The sequence below is a fragment of the Leucopleurus acutus genome, assembly GCF_964270905.1.
Source record: "Leucopleurus acutus genome assembly, chromosome: 1".
In the NCBI taxonomy this organism is placed as follows: Eukaryota; Metazoa; Chordata; class Mammalia; order Artiodactyla; family Delphinidae; genus Leucopleurus; species Leucopleurus acutus.
In genome coordinates, this window is record NC_139142.1 from 128,109,611 (window position 1) to 128,128,135 (window position 18,525).

General features: G+C 38.0%; 2 protein-coding genes across 5 annotated transcripts in view; one reads left to right on the forward strand and one right to left on the reverse strand.

The window, feature by feature from the left end:
* MINDY2 (MINDY lysine 48 deubiquitinase 2) overlaps positions 1 to 18,525 on the forward strand; it is a 98,702-nt gene that overhangs the window by 51,221 nt on the left and 28,956 nt on the right. For all 4 annotated transcript variants that reach the window (XR_014326495.1, XR_014326496.1, XR_014326497.1 and 1 more), the window contains exon 7: positions 16,385 to 16,558. Coding sequence is in view for 1 of the 4 variants with exons in the window: in XM_082847700.1 (XP_082703826.1) it covers positions 16,385 to 16,558 (174 nt within the window). In the remaining 3 variants the exon portion in view is untranslated. The remainder of the gene's footprint in view (positions 1 to 16,384; positions 16,559 to 18,525) is intronic.
* LOC309958569 (RING finger protein 11-like) lies at positions 10,176 to 10,655 on the reverse strand (the record flags this gene model as incomplete). Its single annotated transcript, XM_082834582.1, has 1 exon — positions 10,176 to 10,655. Exon 1 carries the CDS (start codon positions 10,638 to 10,640, stop codon positions 10,176 to 10,178), a length of 465 nt encoding a protein of 154 aa, XP_082690708.1. The 5' UTR covers positions 10,641 to 10,655.

The window sequence follows — 18,525 nt, forward strand, 5'->3', positions numbered from 1 at the left end:
ACTAAGCCCATGTGCCACAACTGATGAGCCTGCACTCTATAGCCCGTGTACCACAACTACTGAAGCCCGTGCGCCTAGAGCCCGTGCTCCACAACAAGAGAAGCCACTGCGATGAGAGGCCCATGCACCACAACGAAGAGTAGCCCCTGCTTGATGCAACTAAAGAAAGCCTGCATATAGCAATGAAGACCCAAGGCAGCCAAAAATAAATTAATTAATTTTTTAAAAAAGATAATTTGAACAGACTGATCACTAGAAGTGAAACAGAATCTGTAAATTAAAAAAAAAAAAAACCGAAAAACAAAACCCAAAAAACCCCCTGCAAACAAAAGCCCAGAACCAGATGGCTTTACTGGGGAATTCTACCAAACATACAAAGAACTTATTGTTCTCCAACTATTCCAAAAGATTGAAGAGGAGGGAACACTACCGAAGTCATTCTATGAAGCCACCATCACCCTGATACCCAAAATCACACAAAGACACCACAAAAAGAAATTACAGGCCAATATCTTTGATGAATATAGTTGCAAAAATCCTCAACAAAGTATTAGCAAACTGAATCCAACAATACATAAAAAAGATCATACACCATGATCAAGTTGGATTCATTCCAGGGTTTCAAGGATGTTTCAAACACATGCAAATCAATTAATGTGATGTACCAAATCAGCAAAAGAAAAGACGAAAACCAAATGATCTTCTCAATAGATGCAGAAAAAGCATTTGATAAAATTCAACATCGATTCATGGTAAAAACTCACACCAAAATGGGTACAGAGGGAACACATCTCAACAATAAAAGCCATTTATGGGACTTCCCTGGTGGTTCAGTGGTTAAGAATCTGCCTTCCAACGCAGGGGAGGCAGGTTCAATCCCTGGTTGGGGAACTAAGATCCCACATGCTGCAGGGCAACTAAGCCTGTGCACCACAACTACTGAGCCCCTGTGCTCTAGAGCCCGCATGCCACAACTAGAGAGAAGCCCATGCACTGCGACGAAAGACCCCGCATGCCACAACCAAGACCCAACACAGCCAAATAAGTAAATAAATTTTAAAAATAATAAAAGCCGTTTATGACAAACCCGTAGCCAATATAATACTCAATGGTGAAAAGCTGAAAGGCTTCTTGCTAAATTCAGCAACAAGACAAGGATGCCCACTCTCACCACTTCTATTCAACATAGTATTGAAACTTCTAGCCACAGCAGTCAAACAAGAAAAATAAATAAAATGTGTCCAGATTGGAAGGGAAGAGGTAAAATTGTCTTTCTATGCAAGACTCTATACAGAAAACCCTAAAGCCTCCGCACAAAAACTGTTAGAATAAATGAATTCAGTAAGGTAGCAGGATTAGTATACAGAAATCTGTTACATTTCTTTATACTAACAAATATCAGAAAAGGAAAGTAAAAAGAAAAAGTGTTTAAAATTGCATCAAAAAAAAAAACCAACCTAGAAATAAACTTAACCAAGAATGTGAAAGACCTATACACTGAGAACTATAAAACATTGATAAAGGAAACTGAAGAAGATTCAAAGAAATGGAAAGATATCCTGTGGTCTTGGATTGGAAGAATTAATATTGTTAAAATGGCCATACTACCCAAAGCAATCTACAGATTTAATTCAGTCCATTTCAAATTACCTGTGACATTTTACACAGAATTAGAATAATCCTAAAATTTATAAGGAACCACAAGAGACTCAGAATTGCCAAAGCAATTCTGAGGAAAAAGAACAAAGCTGTAGGCATAATCTTCCCAGACTTCAGACAATACTGCAAAGCTACAGTTATCAAAACAGCATGGTATTGGTGCAAAAACACATATGGATCAAGGGACCAGAATAAAGAACCCTGGAGTAAACCCACACACCTATGGTCAATTACTCTTTGACAAAGGAGGCAAGAATATACAGTGGAGAAAAGACAGTCTCTTTAGCAAGTGATGTTGGGAAAGCTGGACAGCTGCATGTAAATCAATGAAATTAGAACATTCCCTCATACCATGCACAAAAATAAACTCAAAATGCCTTAAAGACTTAATATAAGACACGATACCATAAAACTCCTATGCCAACAAATTGGGACAACCTACAAAAAATGGATAGTTTCTATAAACATACAGCTTGCCAAAACTGAATCAAGAAGAAACAGATAATTTGAACAGACTGATTACTAGAAATGAAATAGAATCTGTAAAAAACAAAACAAAACAAAAAACACCCAAAAAACAAAAAAACTCCCTGCAAACAAAAGTCCAGGACCAGATGGCTTTACTGGGGAATTCTACCAAACATACAAAGAAGAACTCATCCTTCTCAAACTATTCCAGAAGATTGAAGAGGAGGGAACACTACCAAATTCATTCTACGAGGCCACCATTACATAGAATAAAACAAAGGGGGAAACATTCTTTGACATAAATCACAGCAATATTTTCTTAGATCAGTCTCCCAGGGCAAAATAAATAAAAGTAAAAATAAACAAATGGAACCTAAACAAATTTAAAAGCGTTTGCACAGTGTAGGAAATCATCAACAAAAAGGCAACCCACGAATGGAAGAAAATATTTGCAGATGATGTGATGAATAAAGGGTTAATTTCCAAAATATACAAAGAGCTCATACAACTTAATATCAAAAAAACAAACAACCGAGTCAAAAAATGGACAGAAGACCTAAATAAACATTTCTCCAAAAAGACATACAGCTGGCCAACAGGCACATGAAAAGATGCTCAACACTGCTAATTATTAGAGAAATGCAAATCAAAACCACAATGAGATATCACCTCACACTGGTGAGAATGGCCATCATCAAAACGTCTACAAATAATAAATGCTGGAGAGGGTGTGGAGAAATATTAATATATGGGAATATTAATATTCCCACTGTTGGTGGGAATGTTAATTGGTTTAGCCACTATGGAAAACAGTATGGAGGTTCCTTAAAAAACTAAAAATAGAACTACCATATGATCCAGCAATTCCTCTCCTGGGCATATATCCAGAAAAAACAAAAACTCTAATTCAAAAAGGTCCATGCACCCCTATGTTCATAGCAGCACTGTTTACAATAGCCAAGACATGGAAGCAGCTTAAGTGTCCATCAACAGATGAATGGATAAAGAAGATGTGGTGTATATATACAATGGAATGTTAACCATAAAAAAGAATGAAATATTGCCATTTGAAGCAACATGGATGGACGTAGAGATTATCATGCTGAGTGAAATAAGTCAGACAGAGGAAGACAAATACTGTATATCACTTATATGTGGAATCTAAAAAATAACACAAATGAGTTTATTTACAAAACAGAAACAGCCTCACAGACATAGAAAACAAACTTATGGTCACCAAAGGGGAAAGCGGGGAGGAGGGAAAAATTAGGAGTATGGGATTAACAGATACACAGTACTATATGTAAAATAGAAAAACAACAAAGATTTACTGTATAGCAGGGGACTATATTCAATATCTGATCATAGCCTATAATGGAAAAGAATCTGAAAAAACATGTGTAACTGAGTCACTTTGCTGTATACCTGAAAATAATACAGTATTGTAAATCTATTATTCTTTAATTTAAAAAACGAAAGAATGATTTCTGGGTTCTAAGCATGAACAACTGGATGAATGATGATGCTCTTTATCGAAACGCAGAACACTGGAACAGAAAAAAGATGTGAACTTTTAGAACTGTTAGAGCTGCTTCTCAGGCATCCCTCCAAGTGGAAATGTTGGTTAAATGGTTCAGGACTGGAATAAGTTTTGTGTACAAATAGGGAGAGGGAGAGTATGAGATTTACAAGAAAAATGTGGAATTGGAAGAAAAGAGAAGGCCTAGGACAGAGATTTGAGGAGTGCCAACATTTAAGGATCAACTAGTAGAGTATAAACTGGCAAAGGAGACAGAAAGAAAAGAACAAAAGGAAAATCTAAAGAATATGGTATCATGTAAACCAACAAGGAGAGAGTGTTTCAAGAAGAATTGGAGATCTCAATTGTTAAATGCTATTGAAAAGATGAATAAGATAAGAACACTTGGGGGGAAAGTGTTCATTAGGGATATGGATTTCATTGATATCTTTTAGAGAATGGTGGAAGCAGAAAAAAAAACCTCATTGAATTGGTTAGGAAATGTTTGGGGTCTCAGATACTAGAAATAGATTATAGGCAACTTTTGACAGACAAACAACAGTTTGTCTGTGAGGAGGCACAGACATAATGGCTCATAGCTATAGTAGAGTGTGGAATCCAGGGAAGGTTGTTTCTGTTTAATATGAGAGACTTGACAATGTTAAAATATTGAAGGACTCAATAGAGAAAAATGTTGAAAATTCAGGAGAGGAGATAATGTTAGAAGCCTCCAAGAAGGTGAGAAAGGATAAACATTTTCACAGGTAAAAGGGATTGACCTTTGGTTTAAAAAGAGACCTCTCCATTGTAAAGGAGGGAAAGAATAGACTATGAGTAGAGCTACAGGTAAGTTTATAGATTTGATGGCAGGAAATAGAGAAAGTTTTTGTTTCAATGTTTCTATTTTCTGTAATGTGGAAGGCAAGATCATTTAGTGAGACTGAGGAGGGGTAAGAAGGTTTGGTTCCAGATTTGAAGAAAGAAAATTTGAAGTAGTCTTTACAGCATGAGCATGTGGGAGAAAGGACTAACTAGAGAAATTAAGAATCACTATGCAGTGTTAAGGATGGTAATTATTACATGAATATACCACTTGTGTCATTTTTCTGTGGGAGTATTCATCAGAGTGTAGGCCTGGTGAAGGTAGTTAGTTATCCTAGATTTGGGACTTCGTTAAGTGGGTGGGTGCATCAAAGAATAAAAGAGCAAAGGAATTTAGGGGCATGATGTTATTATGTACATGATGATATTGGCCAAACTTATAAATATTTTCCTAGAAGAAAAAAAAAAACACCATTCTTTACAAGGTAGTCCTGTTTTGTTTTGTTTTTTTTTTTGTCTGTGCTGCGTGGCGTGTAGGATCTTAGTATCCCAATCAGGGATTGAAACTGGGCCCTCGGCAGTGAAATCAATGAGTCCTAACCACTGGACCACCAGGGAATTCCTGGTAGTACTATTTTTATAGAAGGGATAAATGGAAACAACTATCCTGGTGGCCAGTCACTAGGGGGAAATGGTATTATTTTCTATAGTGACCACCAAACTGAAACAGTAGCACTGTTTTATACTTTTTATTATGAAAAATTGGAAACTTACAGAAAAATGATGAGACTAATTTAATGTGTTCCTATTGTACTCATCACCTACTTTTAACAGTTTTGACGTATTATTTTTTATCTATTTTTATATTTTTGTTTATACTTAAATATGTATCTCTAAACAAGAACATTTCCCTTTCAAATCACAGTACCATTATTGCATCTAACAAAGTTATCTATAATTTTTAATATCATCTCATACCCAGTCCATATTCAAATTTCCCATTTGTCCCCCAAATGGTTTTATGGATGGTTTGTTCAAACCAGGATCTAATCAAGGACCTTGTGTTACATTTGGTGAAGTCCTTTTTAGACAGAAATCCTGTGTTTTCCAGGAATCTTTTGGGTCTTTGGGCTATTTGTATCTGCCTCATTATAATCCTCTCAGTTCTATTTCCTATATTCCTGTTGAACTTTCTTTCCAGTTCTGAGGGTCTTTAAATTAGACGCTGCTTTACTCTGGCAAAGTACCCAATGAGTACATTCTTTATAAGAGTCAGAGACACTTTCCCTCCTGATTGACCCAGTGACTGATAACTGACTTACCACAAAATCTATTAGCACTTCTTCAGTTGTTGGTGTAAAACTAGAAGCCCTAAAGGAATACTTACTAAAATTTAAGGAAGGGGTTCCTGCATTTGCTTGATAAGGAAATAAGATGGAAGATTGTGCCCTTGTTCTATTAAACCTGTTCAGCATTAAAACTATTATTCTGTACCACTAATTGCTGGGTTGTTAGAGTTTCTGTAGTTCTTTATAAACTTGAGCCCTAAGGAATCTATAAGGATATAAGTAAGGAAAAACTAGAAAGCTGCTTTTTCCAACAAGATATGCCTACTTTTACTGTTGCATTAGATCTTCATAAGGACTTCTAACATTTCACTTTTGAAGGACCCTGAGATTTTTAGGGCCATTTTATGCATTCATATTTAATGATCACTTTATTTTGCATCTTCCTGCCCCTGTGAACTCTTTGGAACAACTAGAGTATAAACACAGTTCATTCCATGGAATTCTAGATATACTTTCTTTTTTTAAAAAAATATATTTTATTTATTTTTATGGCTGTGTCAGGTCTTGTGGCACGTGGAGTCTTTGATGAGACATGCAGGATCTTTTTTTTTTAATAAATTTGTTTATTTATTTTTGGCTGTGTTGGGTCTTTATTGCTGTGCTCGGTTTTTCTCTAGCTGTGGCGAGCGGGGGCTACTCTTCATTGTGGTGTGTGGACTCCTCATTGTGGTGGCTTCTCTAGTTGCGGAGCACGGACTCTAGGTGCACAGGCTTCAGTGTGGCATGCGAGCTCAGTAGTTGTGCCTTGCGGGCTCTAGAGTGCAGGCTCAGTAGTTGTGGCACACAGGCTTAGTTGCTCTGAGGCATGTGGGATCTTCCTGGACCAGGGACTGAACCCATGTGGCTTGCATTGGCAGGCGGATTCTTAACCACTGCGCCACCAGCGAAGTCCCGTGGGATCTTTAGTTGTGGCGTGTGGGCTGTTCATTGCGGCGCATGGGCTTCTCTCTAATTGTAGCATGTATGTTTTTTCTTCTCTAGTGGTGCGCAGGCTCTAGAGCACATGGGCTCTTTGTTGTGGTGCACGGGCTCCAGAGCACGTGGGCTCTGTAGTTTCAGTTTCAGTACATGGGCTGTCTAGTTGAGGCACGTGGGCTTTAGTTGCCCCATGGCACGTGAGATCTTAGTTCCCTGACCAGGGATTGAACCCGCGTCCCCTGCATTGGAAGGCGGATTCTTTATGACTGGACTACCAGGGAAGTCCCTCTAGATATACTTTCAACCAAAAATAAATTTAATATCTGGATAGAATATTTTCTACTACAGATAAATGGTGTGTATAACTAGGGACCTATAATAATAAACTGCCAGTCTATAATAAGTTGGCAATCAGTCAAAAGTATCTATAAGTGTATTATTCTATTAGTGGGGCTTATTTTTACTGTGATTTGCAGAAAGGGTTTTTATACTTTTTGGTACCCATATCGTATCATATGCCATTATTATCTCAGGACCAAGACCAACAAGGAAGAAGTCTGTGTTGGGACAAAAAGGATTACCTAGGAAAGGGAATCTCTAGTTTCTTTATAGGTTGTACCAATTTCCTTAGCAATTTACTAAATTCTACCTTGTGTGTAAAATATTTTTGTCATCTAAAGTCTTTTGGAACTCTAGAGATGTATGAGCCATGGACTTTTGTTTGACCAAAGGGAAGGTATGTGTCTCCTTTAATATTCTCTAGTACTATATCTCTGTTCTAACTCCTGTCTCCAGACTTTGGGTAGAGGCAGGGGCAAATTCTCTTGTTCAGTTAAACTTTTTGATGTTGTGTTGAGTCATCGTTGCTGTGCATAGGCTTTCTCTAGTTGTGGCGAGCAGGAGCTACTCTTCCTTGCTATGTGAGGGCTTCTCATTGTGGTGGCTTCTCTTGTTGCGGAGCATGGACTCTAGGCGCATGGGCTTCAGTAGTTGTGGCACGCGGGCTCAGTAATTGTGGCTCGTGGGCTCTAGAGCGCAGGCTCAGTAGTTGTGGCGCATGGGCTTAGTTGCTTCGCAGCCTGTGGGATCTTCCCGGACAAGACCTTGAACCTGTGTCCCCTGCATTGGCAGGCAGATTCTTAACCACTGTGCCACCAGGGAAGCCCTCCATAGACTTTTTTTTTTTTTTGGCAACTGTAATATAACTTTATTTCACTTGGTAAAAGCCAAAATTGATAGTTCTTAACATGGTATGTGGAGATCAAAATTAAAGAATACAAAGTACCTTAAAAAAAAAAGCATTCAGGGGCTTCCCTGGTGGCGCAGTGGTTGAGCGTCCGCCTGCCAATGCAGGGGACACGGGTTCGTGCCCCGGTCCAGGAAGATCCCACATGCCGCTGAGCGGCTGGTCCCGTGAGCCATGGCCGCTGAGCCTGCGCGTCTGGAGCCTGTGCTCTGCAACGGGAGAGGCCACAGCAGTGAGAGGCCCTCGCACCGAAAAAAAAAAAAAAAAAAAAAAGCATTCAGCTCAATCCTGGTTCTTTCAATATTACTGCCAAACTTCTGTGAAAGAAGCCTTGTAATAAAGACTAACAGGAACATAGAAGATGATTTAAAAAAAAAGTTCATTTAACAATCTAGAAAAAAGAAAGTGACTATAATACTTGATGACAGACATCATGTTTAAGTAGAAAACACAAAGATAGAAAAAAGTAATATCTCTGAAAATATTGCACAACTTCAGGTGTTTCCTCCAAATTTGCTTTATGTAATTGGATATAAATTAATGAACAAAAACTTAAGCAAGATACATGTAACAATTTAACAGAACCTGATAATCTAATTTCTTTCCATTTTTCTCAAACTCATTGTGGGGCTTATAAGAAAATTAACCAACATAGATACTGCTACAGTTGAATGTTAAATCTTTAAGTGCTTATGACATACTAAATTCTTCTATAATGCAATTATGAAGAACCCTTCAAGAGACTTGTGTTTTATATGTAGAAAAGTGTTAAAGTCAAATATTCAACTCAATATAAAATAATAAGAAACATTTCTGATTGTTTGGTTGAGATTGCTTCTCCTTTTGCTAATGAATGATTTTTTTAGCTGTAATATCACTGAGTTGAACAAATATGTCACCTTTGAGTACATTAAGAAAAATAAACACATGCTAAATGGATAAAACATTACAACTACATCCTTACTAGACCATCTCTACTTCTAACACTTCAGAAGCTTAGAGATTCAGTGTTCTTATATTAACTGCAAGAAAAAGATAAAAGAGAAATTCCTTCTTTTTTGAGATCACAACTATGAAGTCATGTGGTTATACAAATTCTGCATTTGTGTGCAAAACATGAAACACATTTATCTTAATTCTCCCTGCTTAGAATTGTCAGTCAACTAGCAGGACTGTTCTTCCAAGAAACAGAAACAGAGATGTGTTTTACATAACTTCAATAACCTCAGCACTACAATACAGGGAAGGAGGTCACAGGAAAGAATAAATCAAAATTGTTACAACTGAGAAACTTTTCTCAGTTTAACCATGGTGCCACTTTCATTTTTACATAAGCATGGTGGCATAATTCAAGCTCAATAAATCAGAATTCTTAATGTTTGAAATTTACCTTGACTTTTAGTTATCACCATATTAACAACCAAAATAATTAGGTGAAACACATAAAAAAGGGTAATATTAAATCCCACTTTACTAGAGTTGGTTTCTTGACACATTAACTCATTTTTTTATAGAAAAGGGATAGTGCATCTCAGCTTGCTTACACACTAGGAGATCACTTTGAATTCTGCATTTCCTAACTGCAAACAGATATAGCACTTATAACAGGTTATAAATAAAGTGGTTTTCAAGCATAGAGCCAGCCCCAACGATAATAATACACTATTTAAAAAGACCTAAGGCAATGAATTCCATTTCCAGTGGATAAAAGAACTGTACAAACAAGCTTAAAACTACTTTTTTTGTGCCAGTGTTGTAAAATGTAGCTTTTAATAAAACCTTGACCCAAATGCCAGCAACTTGAGAAAATAATTTGGGTGGGGGGAAGAAAATTACTTCATTTAGGAAAAACAACCACTATCTTTTTCCTAATCTTCGACATACACAATTTAAACTTATACAGCTGCTTTAACACTTTACACAATTCCTATGTACTGGAGCAATAACAAGATCTAAATACAATTATATTCTTGAACACTGGGTCAAGGCTTTACATAAAAATACCTTCCTACTTTTCCCCCTAAGTTTCTAAAATATCACATACTTTTCCCCAACAGCTGCAGCCATTCAGGAATATTTAGGAAACTTTTGTGCATGATCTTAATCCCTAATCCCTGGCTTTTTGGGCTCAGTGACAAAAGATCAAAACCACCAAAAATGATGGTTCACTTGAAGTCAGATGAGAGACCCTGGCTCAGTCAGTCTCGTAGGACGAAAGCAGTGCTGCATCAACGGGCTTCATGCAGGAGGGGCATGTGAAGGATCTCATCAACCAGTCATCCATACAGTCCAGATGATATATGTGCATGCACGGGAGAAATCGAATTGGGTCCCCATGAACAAAGTCCATCATACAGATCACACACTCCCAGATCTTTTTTTCTGATCCATCTCTTCCAGGTTCATAAACTCCTTTAGGCAGATGCTGTATAAGGCCTATTCTTTGAGCTATCCTAATTTGTGCCTCTTCAGTCAGCTGAGTTGCTAGGCGAGTCTGGCTAGGTGTTGGATGATAGACCAGAACTGGAACTTGTTCCTGATATGGCGGCGGCGGCTCCTGATCCCGCTCAGTCCCCTCGCCAAAGCTGGCCCGGTCGGACTGAGACTCGTGAAGCAGGGAGATGTCATCCGAAGTGGGGGACTTGAGGCAGTTCCCCATCTTCCGGGGCTGGGGTGTGTGATCTGTGCGCTGTTTTGACAGTCTTCTCCCCTCCATAGCCTTTTTTTTTTTTGCGGTACGCGGGCCTCTCACTGTTGTGGTGGCCTCTCCCGTTGCGGAGCACAGGCTCCGGACGCGCAGGCTCAGCGGCCATGGCTCACGGGACCAGCCGCTCTGTGGCATGTGGGATCTTCCCGGACTGGGGCACGAACCCGTGTCCCCTGCATCGGCAGGCGGACTCTCAACCACTGCGCCACCAGGGAAGCCCCATAGACTTTTTAATTAGGCCTTCTGTCATCGCAGAGTCACAGAGGATGTGTGAATTAAATTGATTTTTTCCCTATTATACTTTTTTCCTATTCTTGATTTTTATAATAATTTACCAGTCAACTTCACACTTCTCAACTGTGTATGGATCTATGGTGGGTTTTTTTTTGCGATACGCGGGCCTCTCACCGCTGCGGTCTCTCCCGCTGCGGAGCACAGGCTCCAGACGCGCAGGCCCAGCGGCCATGGCTCACGGGCCCAGCCGCTCCGCGGCACGTGGGATCCTCCCAGACCGGGTCACGAACCCGTGTCCCCTGCATCGGCAGGCGGACTCCCAACCACTGCGCCACCAGGGAAGCCCGGATCTATGGTTTTGATTGCACAGCCCTCTCATGACATTTTCTCTGACAGCAGATACTAGTTGACTTCCTGTTTTTGGAAACTCCTCTTATTTCTAGTTTTGTGGTTTACCATTCCTAAACTCTGCACAAGTACCTCTTCCATTACTAGCAAAGCAATCAAGTCCAGCTCTTGTTAGTTATTAGTTGTAATAGCACTCTCCATGAACCCTTGATTAAACTATTCTTCTCTCACCTGTCCATTGGCAAAAATACATATACCCCTAATTTCTATCTCGTATGTTACCTTGCTCCATGTAATTCCATTTAATCTTGTACAGTTAAACTGGGCAGATCATTTTGGCAAATCCACATTGAGTACATGATCCTACGAAGATCTGTGCTTTTCATCAGCATAACTAAGATTAGGATCTGAAAGTAGCAGGAGGAGATGCTAGTGAGAGTGCAGATGCTTTCAGGGCCATTCTTGTGGTTCTAAATAGTAAGATGACTTTTAACCAGACAGGAAATTTGAAAGTATAAAAATGGGCTGTAAATAAATCCGCACTTTCCTAGAAACAGACCTATTTTGGTCTGTTCTGCTTCGGGATTCTTATATATATAACTCTATATCCAAGATCTAGCTATTCCTTTTTATTTTAATGATCCTCCTCCGCTTCTCTAATACTTCCTGCTTGCTCTTTTTTTAAAAAATAAATTTTAAAATTTATTTATTTTTGGCTGCGTTGGGTCCCCGCTGCTGCATGCGGGCACTTTACAGCCGCGGCAAGCGGGGGCCAGCCCTCGCCGCGGCACGCGGGCCCCTCACCACGGTGGCCTCTCCCACCACAGAGCACAGGCTCCAGGCATGCGAGCCTCAGTAGCCGTGGCCCACAGGCTCAGCATTTGTGGCCTAAGGGCTCTAGAGCACAGGCCCAACAGTTGTGGCACACGGGTCCAGTCCAGTCGCTTCGCGGCACGTGGGATCCTCCCAGACCAGGGATCGAACCTGCGTTCTCTGCACTGGCAGGCAGACTTCCAACCACCGCACCACCAGGGAAGCCCCCCTGTTTGCTCTTGAGTAAAATAAACTACTGATTCCTTGGCCTCTGTCTAGATCACCTAGCTTCTAGATCTTTGGTTAAATAACGACATCTGCCTAGTTCTTTCCCCATCGTGACTCCCCCTTGATCATCCCTTTCCCATATCAACTTTTATATCCATGTCTTGACTGTTTCCTCTACCTCTTGTTTTTAAATTATTGACAACTCTCTGAAGTATATTTGAAACCAAGGTGTTTTTTAAGGTTGGCTTTTATTAGTTTGCTTTTTTACTTTACATTTAAGGATTAGAAGTGAGAGTAGTTTAGGAGATACAGTTCAAGATAAGTACTAAAGCCATATTAAAGAAATAAAATAAGTTTGTCCATTCACTTTTCTCTTCAACTAAGACTATGGTGGGAATTTTTTTTCCACAGAAGGTTACACTTAAGTAAAAATTCACCTAATTTAGATATTTTTAAAAGGTAGTTAATACATCAAAAATTGTCACTTTTTTTTTTTTTTCTGGGCCGTGCCACGCACCTTGTAGGATCTTAGTTCCCCGACCAGGGATCAAACCCATGGGCCCTGCAATGGAAGCGTGGAGTACTAACCAATGGACCACCAGGGAATTTCCAAATTGTCACTTTCTTTTAAAAAAATTTTTTAGAGGCAGGAAGGGGAAAGAAATGTGGTAACAGAAAAGTGATTCCAACAGTACAGGCAGAGAGATCCAGCTTTTCCTTTTAAATAAGAGGCAGGAAAAGGAGATAGATAAAGAAACCCAGATAGATTTAGGGGCTGTTCACGTGCCCTGCATTATACTAAGCATTTTACGTTCATTATCTCATTTAATTTTCACAACTTCCCACTTTACATCTGAGAGAACAGGCTTAAAGCCCTGAGTAACTTGCTCAAGACCACACAGCTTGTAAACAGCTCCAGTCTGACTTTTAACTTCACACTCTCAACAGCTCTGCCTCTCTGGGTGGGTAAGAGTTACTTGTAGGTGAGATTGATGTTTGTTAAGCAGGAGTAAAGTTCATCTTTCAATTTATAAAATTCCTTAGAAATCCTCTCATCTCACTGATTCTATATCATTTTATAAGAAAAGAAAACTAAGGTCCAAAGACCTTAAATAATTCAAATCCAAGCTAGTTAACCAGAAATATTCAGGCAGTGCTTTGCTCTGTATTTTAAAGGCTGGAATTACTTTATTTTTGTATTACATTATCAGGTTTTCTTCTATTTTACCAATTTACAAAATGTGATAGTATTATGTATATTGTTAATAAAAGTAACGTATATACTCTATATAGAATTATCAGAGTATTTTAGATAGAACAGGTTTTCGTTCAGTCTTCTTTTGTGATTTAATTGCCCATTTTTAAAAAAATTTAAAAAATTATCTAATGTCATTTGTTTTTATGTAATAATAAACATACATTTTATACATTAATAAACAATTTAATATATGCATTCTGTATTTTTTTTGTGAAATTAATATTTTAGAGACTGGTGAGTCAGATTAGGCAGAAGATTTAAGGCTTAGAAAAGAAAGCTTTGGCTAGATAATATTAACAAAAGTGCTGGGATACAAAAACAAGAAATATTTTTTTTTTTTTTTTTTGTTGCGGTACGCGGGCCTCTCACTGTGTGGCCTCTCCCGTTGCGGAGCACAGACTCTGGACGCCCAGGCTCAGCGGCCATGGCTCACGGGCCCAGCCACTCCGCGGCATGTGGGATCTTCCCGGACTGGGGCACGAACCCGTGTCCCCTGCATCAGCAGGCTGACTCTCAACCACTGCACCACCAGGGAAGCCCCCAAGAAATATTCTTGATGGTGATTTAATTGTAGACTCTCAGGAACAAATGGGCCTAAAGTATTCAGTACTATACTGACACATGCTTTGTTATTTTAAGTAATAACCACCATTGTTGACAGTGGACCAGTTACAGACTTTTTTTGATAAATGTCAAGATCTAAAAGAGGAAGAAATTGAGGCTGATGGTCCATGAGAAGACAGGTCACCTATACCAAGAAATGGATACTTTTAGTTAAAACTTTTAAATATTCATGTGCTATGGATGATAGTAGCTTTCAATAGAAACGCTCCCAGTTTCAATAGAAACGCTCTTTCAATAGAAACACTTTACCTATACTAAAGTGTCATTTGGAGGAAAATTATTGATAAGATTATAGTTCCTTCCCAACAAACAGCCAATCTAATATATGATCTATACAAAATAAAATGTAAAACTTACATATTATATAATATGTTGAAATACATTGTGATAAGTATAAAGAGAAGGGTCAGATCTTTTCAGTGGAAAATTAGTTTTTCTCTTAAATTATCCCAGAACAAGGTAGACCCTAACTGGGTATTAAAAATATGTTAAGGGGCCTCCCTGGTGGCGCAGTGGTTGAGAGTCCGCCTGCCAATGCAGGGGACATGGGTTCGTGCCCCTGTCCGGGAGAGTCCCACATGCCACAGAGCGGCTGGGCCCGTGAGCCATGGCCGCTGAGCCTGCACGTCCGGAGCCTGTGCTCCACAACGGGAGAGGCCACAATGGTGAGAGGCCCGCGTACCGCAAAAAAAAAATAAAAAATAAAATGTTAGGTAATGACACTGCATGGGTGAATAAAACATGACTGTGGTCCTCAAGGAGCTTAAAATGTATTAAGAGAGATGATTAAGTAAACAGACAACTGCAATTCAATGTATAAAGTGCTATAATACTGTTAAGTCCAGGATTCTATGAAGTCACATAAAAGGGGCACTAATACCAGAGTAAGGTGGGATCATTACTACCCATGATATGAATCCTCAAGCACTTAGCATAGTGCTAAGCATATGGTAGGCATTCAATATTTGATAAATTGGAACATACCTGATTTAAAAAACAAAACAAAACATGAGCCTGGACTTAATTTTTTCTTAAAACAATGTCTTTAAACTTATACCAAAATGTGTTTCTTTATGAATCCTTTTCATGTTGCAATAGTAATTTCAGTGACCTTGTAAATTAATCAGTACCTACAGCTGATTCTTGAATGTAACTGCTACTAGACAACAGGAAAGACTGTACTTCAGGAGGAGCTGTGTCCCATAGTGCTGGACACATAGTAAATGTTCAAAAATAACAACTACTTAGTTTTTTTTAAAGCTTCAGAATTTATTCAGTAATTCTCTACCCTCATCACCAAATTCTTTAAAGGAATTTCTTATTATTAATTATTAAGATTGTGTATAAGTGAGAACTTGAAAAGTATGATTCTTGTGCAATAATAAACACTATATTAACCAGTGGGAGCTCTGAACAAGTAAATGAAAGTTGTCCTTGGCAAATCTGAAATAAAAATGGCTTACAAATGTTATATGGTATACTAGGGACACTTTACATATGACTGGAGTTAAAACTAATGCATATGAGCAATTAGAGATCAATGCTAAATTCTATGGTAATGACTGTAAATACATTATGACTTCATTGATTAATTCAATAAATATTAGGCTTCAACTTTATGATACAGCCTACACTAGGCCCAGAGATAGATTAAAAAATACAGTCTGGGGAACGAGGAAGAAAACATAATCATTGTACAGTGTGATTTAATGCTACTATAGAAGAAGTACAAAGAAGAGCAGCTAATGGTGCAGAGAAGGAAAAATTGGTATGAAATGGATTAGTCATATGTGCTTAATTTTTTTAAAAAACAGGCAATATGATATAATTTTATTGTGACTATATCTTATTTGTTATCTGATGTATTTTTTAGGAACTTGTATAGTATTTTTCTATTTTGTGAAAGGAGATTAAAAAACCCCAAGGGCTATTTATAAGTTATGAATTAGTTGAACATGCCAAGAACTCCTATTTCTCATCATACTGTAGTGTACCTTTTATAAACTATATTCAAAGCCAAGTGGATATAATTCAGTGAGCAAATAAGATATCTACTTGGTCAACTATTTAGTATGTTGTGCAGATCTAACTAGTAGGAATAATGATATGTTTTAAAAAGATTATACAGTTTCTCTTAAATATTAACTAGCTTTGATCAACTTAACAGTCCTTTTTCTTATTTCTTATTAAGGGTCTGCTGTATTTGTTGGTAACAGACCAGGGGTTTCTCACTGAAGAAAAAGTTGTTTGGGAAAGCCTACACAATGTCGATGGTGATGGAAATTTCTGTGACTCAGAATTTCATCTGCGGCCTCCTTCTGATCCTGAAACTGTATACAGAGGACAACAAGATCAGATAGATCAGGTAAATTTGTTGTTTTATCTTCTTCATATTGTTTAAAGTGCTCATTCCTTTCAGATGTGAATTTAGTTATCCAAATTTTTGAACTAAAGGTTTGTTCATTTAATATACTTGTGAAATTTTCCTGACACTTCCTAAATAGGTAAGTGATTATTCTACATGTACATTAATTGTACACTTTGGTTCAGAAGACCAGATTATATTGAACTGTGAAGGTCATGGTAAAGAGTTTAAATTTTATTCTAATTGTAGTAGGGAAGGTATGCGAAGTATTAAACATGGAAGTGACATGATCTACTTTACCTTTTTTTTAAATTGAGGTAACATTAGTTTATAACATTATATGTTTCATGTGTATAACAGTATGTTTCTACTTCTGTAAAAAAATATGGAATGCTTCACAAATTTGAGTGTCATCCTTGCATAGGAGCCATGCTAATCTTCTCTGTATCGTTCCAATTTTAGTATTTATGCTGCTGAAGCGAGCACTACTTTACCTTTTTAAAAACCTGCTATGTGGCAAATGCATAGGAAGGACACGGTTGTAAGCAGACTAGCAGTCCAAGCAGGAGGTGATGATGGCTTAGCCTTGGTGGTAGAGATGAAGAGACAAGTACATATTTGAGATCTATTTTGGTTAGTCAGAAAAAGTAGAAAAGAGGGAATCTTGAAGATAGCATACACTGGATAAAGAGTAGGGGGGTGTTCTAAGCCTTAGAGTCCAAGGTAAGGAGGAACAGACACTTAAAGCAGGAGCTGCACTACTGAGCAGAATTCTTATTTGGAACTGAAACAGATGAGATTTTTGCCTGCTATTGGTTGGTAGGCTTAGAGCCACAAGTGTGTTTATTACTAGAAGTGTGTTATTACTAGAACAGTGATGTGACATTTTCCTCAACTGAGGCAGAAATATGTTTATGTTAAACAGTTGGCACATGTTTCGCTGATAACAATTTAAGTGCATAGAGACTGTGTTCATTTAACCATTATTCATTGAACAGTTGTACTGAGCACTATAACTGCATCCTGGGGACACAAAGATAAATCATTCAGTCCTGTCCTCAAAGATTCTGCAGTCTAGTTGGGGAGGCAGGTATTTGACCAACTAATATTATATGTTAAGTTCTATAATGGTAATTTGAATAGCAAGCTATGAATGGACGAAAGAATACTTGATTCAAACAAATACTGATCTTTCTAGGACTCTTGGCCTTCCTTTGACAAACAGCCACAATAATCAACATACTCATTTTCCTTCAGAAGATATACAGGAGCATGGTTTTTTAAGTGTTACTTAAGAGAAATATACAGGATTTTTCTAACTACTGTGTGTAAAAAATATTGGCACAGGAATGAAGTAAAGCAATAGATTGCCACAGTAATCTAGTCGTAAGGTGTTGAGAATACATGTATGATATTGTCTTTAAAAGTAGCAATGAAGGGACTTAGCAAAGAGCAGAGTTTGAAGAATTGAGGAGAAAACTTTGAAGGACAAATTCTTGATGTCAGTAAGATAATCATGCTAGATAGTACAAGGTCTTCACAGGCAACAACCTTTTACATATCCTCTGTGGTTATTTAAAATTCTCTTATTTTGAGGGTAGATTGGGGGAGGTGCACAAGAGTAGTCAAGTTTCATTCAGCACTAATTCTTAATAAAAGTGGATGTTTTGTTAGATAATATAACTTTTGACCAAAGATGCATCACTTTCTCTCATAGGAAATAATCTGGGGGTGTGTGTGGGAGGAGAAAGGCATAGTTAAGTAACTGAATATGATTGTATGATGGACAGCTATGTTGGCTTTAAAAATCATCTTTTGGAAGAATATTTAATAAATAATCTTGGGAAGTTCTTATAACCTTTTTTTAAACAGAAGACTTTTATAACATTAAATGGAAAAGAAAGCAGATTATGATAGTTTCAGGGGTTGGGAGATGTGTTTGTGTTTGTATGTGAATATAGAAAAAA